General features: G+C 32.0%; 3 protein-coding genes across 6 annotated transcripts in view; 2 read left to right on the top strand and 1 right to left on the bottom strand.

Annotated features, from left to right (window-relative positions):
• Positions 1 to 26: 26 nt before the first annotated feature.
• On the bottom strand, positions 27 to 2,086 carry bbln (bublin coiled coil protein). The gene is made up of 2 exons (XM_084114215.1): positions 1,810 to 2,086; positions 27 to 935 (listed from the first exon to the last, which is right to left on the bottom strand). The coding sequence occupies exons 1-2, from the start codon at positions 1,886 to 1,888 to the stop codon at positions 709 to 711; spliced, it is 306 nt and encodes a 101-aa protein (XP_083970341.1). The 5' UTR covers positions 1,889 to 2,086; the 3' UTR covers positions 27 to 708.
• A 215-nt stretch (positions 2,087 to 2,301) lies between these two features.
• Positions 2,302 to 7,837, top strand: surf2 (surfeit 2). Its single transcript, XM_084113400.1, has 6 exons — positions 2,302 to 2,547; positions 2,662 to 2,813; positions 4,523 to 4,626; positions 5,648 to 5,863; positions 6,986 to 7,107; positions 7,567 to 7,837. Exons 1-6 carry the CDS (start codon positions 2,473 to 2,475, stop codon positions 7,651 to 7,653), a joined length of 756 nt encoding a protein of 251 aa, XP_083969526.1. The 5' UTR covers positions 2,302 to 2,472; the 3' UTR covers positions 7,654 to 7,837.
• An 820-nt stretch (positions 7,838 to 8,657) lies between these two features.
• The window catches only part of surf4 (surfeit 4), a 10,277-nt gene continuing 9,103 nt past the window's right edge, over positions 8,658 to 9,831 (top strand). For 2 of the 4 annotated variants that reach the window (XR_014606293.1, XR_014606294.1), the window contains exon 1: positions 8,701 to 8,870. Coding sequence is in view for 1 of the 4 variants with exons in the window: in XM_084114952.1 (XP_083971078.1) it covers positions 8,823 to 8,870 (48 nt within the window). In the remaining 3 variants the exon portion in view is untranslated. Of the gene's footprint in view, positions 8,871 to 9,300 lie in introns of those variants that run through there. The other 2 variants (XM_084114952.1, XM_084114953.1) reach the window with 2 other exon arrangements.

The raw sequence follows: 9,831 nt of genomic DNA, 5'->3' as shown, positions 1-9,831 counted from the left end.
CTGAAACAAGCTTCCATATACATGTATTTACATCCTTGATAAATATTTATTAAAATACTTTTCTCATATTCACATTGCACATCATATGAAAGCAACACGGCACTCGAGGCTGTGCGTTACGGTGATTTTACCACGCTCGTTTTAATGCGCGTTTCACTACGGAATAAAAAATAAAAAGGTAATATCAACTTTTTAATCACACAATTATGACTTTTTTATGACTTTCAGAATTGTGAGAATATGCACTTGAAATTGTGAGGAGAAAAAGTCAAAATTACAACATTTCAAATTTCCAAAAATCCAAGCTAATGTTGATTCTTGTTTTATTACAAGCAGAAATATTGTAATTTTTTTATCTATTCCATGGCTGAAACAAGCTTCCATATACATGTATTTACAACCTTGATAAATATTTATTAAAATACTTTTCTCATATTCACATTGCACATCATTTGAAAGCAATAATCCACTCGAGGATGTGCGTTACAGTGATTTTACCACGCTCGTTTGGATACGCATAATCACTGTCTCGTGTGCTTTAATGCTTTCAAATCAGTGCAGCTCAACAACAGAACAACAACATAAAGACATTTACACACACACACATATATATATATATATATATTCTACCCTACTGGTCCACTGAGGAGACGATGCAGGTATTCTACATCATCAGTGCATTAATGATCATGAGTCTGAGATGGACGTCTAGTCTTGGGTCTGCGTGTCTCTGGACGCTGGATCCTCTTCTTCTGGAGGATGAGGATGAGGACGAGTGTGTTCTTCATCGTCCAGCTGTTGTCTGAACTCTCGCCGGGCTTGTCTGTTGGACTCCAGGAGCTCGTGCAGTTTCCCGTTCAGAGAGTCGTTCTTCTCCTCGATGTCGTCGAGGCACGAGTTGATCTGGTCCAGCATGGAGTCGATCGCTGCGTATTCTGAGCCAGAGAAACATTCAGTGTCTTTACATCCAGCTTTCCCAGGAGATGTGAGTGATCAAGTGATGTTCAGTGGTCGTGATCTTAGTTTGTTTCTTAATAAATGACTCACTTTGATCTCCAGTGTCTGGAATCTGACTTTAGTGTCTCAATAGTTTTTATACTATTATATTACAGTTTTTTACGAGACAATTAAAAACATTTCTCAACCTAAATTCTCATTATATATATATATATATATGTGTGTGTGTGTGTGTGTATGCACATTTATTTATGCTTTGGTATGTGTATCTTTATGTGTGTGTGTGTGTCTGTGTGTATATGCTTATTTATGCTTGTATGTATAGTGTGTGTGTGAATGTATATATATATGTGTGTGTGTGTGTGTTTGAGAATCAATGAGTGAGTGTGTGTGAGTGAGTGTGTGACTATCCATATTTATGCTTGTATGTATAGTGTATGTATACGTATATATATGTGTGTGTGTGTGAATGTATATATGTGTGTGTGTGTGTGTGTTTGAGAATCAGTGAGAGTGTGTGTGAGTGAGTGTGTGACTATATGCATATTTATGCTTGTATGTATAGTGTGTGTATGTATACGTATATATATGTGTGTGTGTGTGTGTGAGAGAGAGAGAGAGTATGTATGCATATTTATTTATGCTTTATGTATGTATATTTATGTGTGTGCGTATGTACACCCACAAGCACACACACATATCCAATGACTAGTAACAAATAAAAATGTAATAAAGTATTTAAAAAAAAACAGTAGTTTTACTGTTACTAGTAACTAATAAAATCATCAAAGGTAAAACATCCGACCAATTCAGTTCAATTCATATTACAGAATGATAAGATTTCATTAATACCTTCTTCACTGAATTCATCTTCATCCTCGATTATTCCATCATCCGCTGAGATATGGGGATCTCCGTTCGGTCCAGACATATTTACAACACAAGAGTCGTTATAACGATACAATTTAAAATATTAATTACAATGCAACTCGCAAAAAAAATCATATATACTGTCTATATAAACATTCTATTTATATATTTAAAATATATAAAAGTACACTAAATATAAGGCTGAACGTGAAGAGTGATTATAGAAGATGAAGAGCTCAGTGTCAGCTGACTGTCATGTGACGAGCGGTCTATTAATGCGCCTCATCAGAATAATAAACCACCCGCTGTCTCAGCTCGAAATATGTCATTATTCCAATATTGATTAAGTAAAATGGAATATGGAGATTTTATGATGACTTTAAAATCCCTCACAATTTCGCAGATTTTACAAACGCTTTATTTCTGGCATCGCGATAGACAGCCTTTGCTCTCCCGTCAGCGTCGCGTTTATATGACGTCATGTTGTAGTTTTTGAAGCGTTGTGGCGCGCTGAGCGACATGTGCAGCAAAACAGAAGCGATTATCCTATTCTGTTAATGTTTAAAGTGTGTTTTTACAGCGAATAGTGTGATATTTGCTTCAATAGCGGGTTTTCCCTCATATAGATGTTTTGTCTATGCTGTCATGGAGGATTTACACGAAGATTTGAGAGCGTTTCTACAGAAGCATCCTTGTTTTCAACTCACAGACGCCAAGAAGGTCAATAACATGACGCTAAAACTCACATTTCAGCTGTTTAAATGATCAGTTTTAGGAGATAAATTCGTGAATTAATGTTGAATGTCTCTGTATGTGTGTTCATGAATATCCCAGATCAAGTGCACACTGAACGACCACGAGTTTCCCTGCAGCCTCGATGAACTACAACACTTCACATCAGGGAAGAAATACAAGAAACTGAGCGCTGAGGGGGAGTTTGACTACAGGCAGTTCGAGCCCCATGTAGTCAACAGCACTAAACAGCCGTAAGTACACACTACACCAGGGTTTACACACTTTTTAGAGTCAGAGACCCCTTATATAGGGGCGAAAATGTTCCGAAATGTTTGTTTTTTTCAAAGTTAACAAACAAAGTCAATGTACAGTCAGAACTGCAATATATACAAATCGAAAAAAAACAGACAACCATATATAAACATTATATAAAAATATCAAAGGATTCACAAACAGAAACAGTTTTAACATAGTTGCAAGGTTGTGAAAGCATTTGTCAAGTATTTTTTGATGCATTCACCCAAACCACGCCCCCACCCCGTAACCACGCCTCCCCAAACCACGCCCCGCCCATCAGCCACGCCCCAACCCTTAACCACGCCTCCCCAAACCACGCCCCCGTCCTCTTTTCTGAAAACTAAAATATGGTCACCCTAGTTTTAATTGCTTTCTTATTGTGAGAATGAACGATAGTCTTGATATATATATATATTTGCATTTCTTTTTCAACAACCAAAAACAAAGGTTGGGTTTTATTGTACTTACATTAATGTATATGGAATTTAGCAAAAAATTAATTTGTAATATAGTATTATTTCCTTTAATTTGAGGGGATATTACTAAAACCAAATATAACGTTTTCTAAACGCAAAGAAAAAGTGGTGTCAATGTTGTCAAGTATAAATCTAGACAAATCTTTCCAAAAAATGTTTTACATGAGCGCAATGCCAAAATAAATGAAACAAGGTTTCTGCCAATGTATTGCAAAAATAACAGTTCAGATCAATATCCTTTTTTAATTTAACAAGAAAATTATGGAATTATTTTTGTGCCAATAATAAAGAACATAACTTTTCAAGAAACTAATGAAAATTAAAATTGAAACTGAATAAAATATCTTTGAAACTGAAAAAGAATAAATCACAGGCACATTTTTGACTTTTTTGACATTTTAATAAAATGCATGTTTTTTCATCTTTATAGCGGCGTCTGTAAGATTTAAGAATGATTTATAATCATGAAACTTTAGATTGTCTGATATGAATTTTACCACAATGGCTGGAAAGTCTTTAAAATTAAGTAAAGTCATTTTGTGCTAAAATCTCCCTTCAACAAATGATGAGTAAAGTCCTGAAACATGTAGTGAAAGAAAGCTTGAGTCTCTGAGAGTTAATGTGCGGAAAATAATATTGACATTCATTATGCTATTATTTTGCATATTTGTTTCAGATCTGCGGTGTAAGTATATATATTGTTTTCATTTAAGTCATTTATTTTTAAGTTCAGTTTTATTTTTTTGCCGTAAATAATTTTAGTGTTTCAACTTAAACTTATTTCCATTATTTAAAATCATCTGGTGACATTTTAGCCATAAACTGGACTTTTTTTTGGTAATTTAATTGAATTATTATTTTTGATTTACAATAATGTGCACTGATAACTAGTGATTATTTTATTATTATTTATATGCTATTGTTTTTATTAATATGTTGAATTGACTTTTAATTTTATTTTTGTTTTCATTTTAATTTAATTTATTGTATTTTTTTAACATTTAAGTAATTTATTTTTAAGTTCAGTTTTATTTTTAATTTTTAAACTTATTTCCGTTATTTGAAGTAATTCATCTAATATTAGTTTTGAATAACAGAAATGTTTGAACGTTTCTGGATGATAATGGTGGCACAGTCTGGCGTGTGAGTAACTCGATGAGCTCATGTTGTGTTTGTGTTGTCCTCAGGAATCATCTCTTCTGCAAACTCACGTTACGCCACATCAACCGTGTTCCTCATCATGTCCTCCGCCACGTCTCCGGCAAGCGCTACAGGAAGGCTCTAGATCAGTGTAAGTTCACGGAAAACCACATCCTGAAACGTGTTGCTTTCCCTGATTAACAGTGGAGCGGATCGCGGATGATCGTGACCCGCACGGATCAGCTGACCCGCGCTTCGGCACGCGTGTGATTCGCGGATTAACTGATGAGTTTAACCATCATAGGGGGAAAGTTTATAAATTGGATGTTTTGTCTTGCCAATTTAAACATTCAAACAATTTTAGAGAGAGAGAGGATTCTCTTGTTTATGTCAGTTTATTCGGTCTTAAAGGGACAGCAGCCTCATATTCCTGATGCTGTCTGTGGCATTAATATTAATAAAACAACAAAATACAGCTTTAACAAAGATTTCTACACTCAACAAATAGTGTTATTTTACATTTAGGCTTCATTATTCATTTCTGTACCTGAATATAGACTTTGTAACTTTATTCAGTATTCATCTCTGCTTGTAATTTTTGTATTTGTTCTTATTTTATTATGACTGTTCACTTGTTTTTAATAATGTGTGGACTTTATAAGTGAGGCTAGTCGTTTTTGATGTGGTCTCGAAGAACTTCAAGTGAGCTTTAAGGAATGAATGAAAAGCAAAGTTAAAATATAGTTTATAAGTTTAAGTTTATATATAAATATATACGTTTATTTTTATATTTTCAATTTTAATTTAATTTTTTGTAATTTTATGTGTTAAATTTTTTTTTTTTTAAATATAAAAAAACTAATAAAATATTTTTATAATATTATTTTAGTATTATTAGTTTTCATTTTAATTTGTTTAATTTAAAAAAAAGTTTTTTTGTGATTTTTATTTTATAATAAAATTTTGTTAATTATGTTTTAATAAAATAAAATAGCTTTTGTTAAAGAATGTTATTTTATTTTATTTTTTTGCTGATCCGAAAAATGATCCGATCCGTGGCTCAAAAACCATAAATGATCCGAACCGTGAATTTTGTGATCCGTTCCACCGATTAATAATAATGGCAGTAATTAATAATGTCATTAATATGCACTGCTTTCTGGCTGTGTCAGATGAGGAGTGTGTTCGTCAGGGAGTGAAGTTCGTCCCGGTCCAGCTCCGGCAGAAGAAGAGAGCACAAGTGTGTGACGAGGCCACAGGAAGTGAGAAACGAGCCACAGGAAGTGAGAAACGAGCCAACAGGAAGGAGGACAGTGGCGTCTGGGCTCCGGGGTCGAGTGATGCGGAGGACAGCGACTCTGAGGACAGTCTGTCTGATCTTTATCCACGTCAGTCACACACTCCACTGCTGTTTCAGCTCTTATTCATCACTTCTCATTCAGAATAACATGCACTAATCAATTGGGCTTATTTTTACTATTATTTATTTACTATTATAGTTTTTATTAATATTTTGAAAATGGCTTTTATTTTTGTATTTTCGGTTTTCATTTTAATTTTAGTTTAATTTTTAGTAATTGTATGTGCTTTTGTTAGTTAGGTCTTTAAAAATATAAATAAATAAAAAATAAAATAAAAAAAATGTATTAATTATTTAAGTTTTATTGATATTTTGAATTAGCTTTTATTTTTTTTATTTTTTTCAATGTTCATTTTAATTTGTTTAATTTTTAGTAATTTTATGTGGTTTTGTTAATTATAATATAGTATTTATTAATTATAATATATTATAGTATAATTATTATAATAATTATATTAATAAAATATTTAAATATAAAAAACAATAAAATATTTTTAAAAATAATATTTTAGTATTATTAGTTTTCATTTTAATTTGTTTACTTGTTTGTAAGTTTATGTGATTTTGTTAATTATATTTTTTAATAAAATAAAATAACTTTTGATAGTTTTATTAATATTTCGAATGAGCTTTTATTTTCAGTTTTCATTTGAATATTTTTTTTGTAATTTTATGTGCTTTTGTTAATTATTTTTTTTTAATTTAAAATATATATTTAAAAACTAATAAAATGCTTAAACTAAAACTAAATATTATAGATGTATTTATATTTTATTCTTATTTATGGTTTAATTAATATTTTGAATTAGTTTATATATTTTTTTTTTAGTTTCATGTTAATTTTAGCTTAATTTTTAGTAATTTCATTATGTGCTTTTTTAAATTATGTACTTTTTTTTTTTTTTGCTATTTAGGTTTAATTTATATTTATTTCAGTTTAAAGTTTTTATTTATTTCCAGTTAATAATTGTAATGCTTCAACTTCTTACTTATTTCAGTTAAGGCAACATTTCAAATTTTCATTTAGTGTTTTATCTGATTTTATTTCAGCTTGATTTAAATGAACAGAAATGTTTTCATGAGTCTTGATTGACGATAATAACCCTGTAACACACTGATGACACTGTTAGTGTGTGTCGTGTTTCTGCAGCTTCTATGTTCACGAAGAAGGATGAGGATGAACAGAACATGAAAGAGGAAGATGACTTTGAGACTGATGATGATGAAGTATCTGAAATGGAAGTAGAAAACCAGATACAGAAACGCAAAAAGGTGATTTGATTGACATGTAATTGGCATGTGCATTTTATGAAGCAGTTTTACACTTTATTGAAAAAAGTGATAGTTCGCCCAAAAATGAAAATTCAAAAACAAATGAAGATATTTTGATAAAATCTGAGAGATTTCTGTCACTTTGACTTCAAAAACTTCATAAAGAGATCGTTCTGGAAGTGACATCATCAAATAATTACAGGATTCACTCTCGAAATTGTGATTGACATATATAGTGATATTAGCACGGGATAAAAACATAGCATGTCAAAATAGATGCGCGAATGCAGACTGATAGATAATAATAATAAACTTTATTTTCTATAGCGCCTTTAAAAGTTACTTCTCAAAGCGCTTTACAAAAATAAGAAAAAATTAAAGAGAAATACATCAATATAAAAGAAAAACATTCATAAAAGATCCTGCTGTAATGTGTAACTCTCTGCTGTTGTTCCTCAGGTTTCTCCTCCCGGCTTCAGCAAGAAGTTCAAGAAGAACAGGAAGAAGAACGGTTTTAAACATGTTGGCAAAGTAAATGGAAAATAAAAAAGTTGAACTCACTGAAATGGGTTTTTTCTGTAAGGGATTTTCATACATAAAATGCACGTGTTTGTGTTTGACAGTATTAGAGCATTGCTATTTTAATATCTTTGAGATGCTTTTATAGTTTTTATTCATAGTTTGAATTTTTATATTTGTAGTTTTAAAATAATAAACATTAGTTTTTACATTTTCTGTTTTCATTTTATTGTGTGTTTGCCATTTTTATTCGTTTTTTTTCTTTTTCTTTTTTTCTTTATTTCATTTTATAGTTATTTAAGTAAACTTTAGATTTAGGTTTAGATTTTGGATGCTTTGACTTCTAATGAACTTAAATACGCTGAACCACCTCAAAAATGACTAATACAAATAATAGTAAAACGATTAAATGATAAATCAAATGACAAATACATATGACTAATGATTATAAAGTGATATCATAAAAACTAAGAGATTAAAACAACAGACATGTGGTTGTTCTCTTAAAGCAATGCACACACACACACACACACACAGGTTGATCTTTCACATTGAACATCAGTGTGTTTCGGCTTTTTATCTCATAATGTTGATTATATGTGTATAATTACAGACACAATCTCATGAAACAGATGCAGCTGTTATAATAATTCCCTTTTATGGTCTAATAAACAAATGTTTTGAGTGAGTGTGTGTGTGTGTGTGTCAGTGTGTGTATTTTAATAATTACAATAAAATTAACAATTTTAATTATAATATTAATTATTATTATTATTGCCTATCTTTTTTATATTATACAAAATAAAATAAACTTAAACTAATATATAATAATCATTTCATTTTATTATAATAACTGATTTATTTAATACTACTACTGATAGTAATACAATAATAATAATTTTATGTTTTTTATATTATAATTTATATATAATGGGCTTGTTTTACTGAAATATACAAACAATTGTAATATATTGTTGGAAAAGTCTTTAACTGTTTTGTCGTGCGCGCGCGCGGTTGAGTATACGTGGCTCGCGGGAGGCCACAGTGCGCGCGCACGAGAACAGGGGTTCTTTCGTATCCGCGCGGTGCATTGTGGGACGGCGGCGGTGGAGGCCTAGACAGGCAGCAGCACTTCTGAGTGTTTAATACACGTGTGTTTATATTGATATTATTTTCATATATCAGTGATATCAGCGATGGGGCAGGAGGATCTGATGAGCTCGGCGGAGGACGTGGCGGATCAGGTGTCAATCATCTTTATTTATCAGTGTGTGTGTGAGTGTGAGAGATTTATCTTCACTTCCAGGCGAAGTGTGTTATATTACATGTTTTGTTAAAGCTGTGTGTGTGTGTGTTTGTGTATCAGTGACCCGGTGTAATAACACTTCGCTCCATATTCTTTCTTTATCAGGGTTTATTAGGAATTTTCATTTTTGACGTTTGAATTAAAATGCACGTGAATGCATGGAGTAAACAGGCAGATATTGGTTGCTAAATGTGTTTAGAACATGCAAAAACAAAATACACATTAAATGCATGTTCGCATTATGTGTTGTGAGAGGTTTAAGCAGGTCTGAAAGTTTCATAAGCATGAAGCATTGAGTCAGAGCTGTTACTGTACTGTACTGTACTGTACTGTTACTTCACTGAGTTCTGGATTTTTTTAATCTCAGTGTTGAGAAATACTTGCAGATATTTGCTCAAACTCAGAGAATTAGATCATAACCTTCTCAAAGCACATGCATTGTCTCTGGTTTCCTCCTGAAATCATCAAACATGACGTTTCATAAGAGCTGTCAGTGATCCTCCATATCACCTGCTATTAAAGTGTGTGTGTGTATGTGTGTGTGTGTGTGCGCGCGCGTGTGTGCAAATCTGAAGTCTAAATGTGGAAAAGTGGCGTGAATCTCTGGAGTTTCAGGTTACTGTGACTGTGAGCTCCTGCTGTTATGAATATGAGATATTGATGCAACAAAACTTTAAACATCAAAGTAAGTTTCTGCTTTCATTTGGATCTTCAGAATGTGTGTTGCTAGCATATTCCTGGGTGGTTGTTAGGGTGTTTCTAAGGTATTCTGAGTTGTTACTAGGGTATTAGGCGGTTCTTTGGATATTTTGGGTGGTTGCTATGGTGTTGCTAAGGTATTCTGAGTTGTTACTAGGGTGTTCTTAAGTGGTTGCTTGGGTATTCCTGGGTGGTTGCAA

Source organism: Abramis brama, assembly GCF_963993115.1.
Source record: "Abramis brama genome assembly, chromosome: 5".
Classification (NCBI taxonomy): Eukaryota; Metazoa; Chordata; class Actinopteri; order Cypriniformes; family Leuciscidae; genus Abramis; species Abramis brama.
Note: the sequence above shows the minus strand (reverse complement) of the source record. Positions and strands in the feature narration are given on the sequence as shown.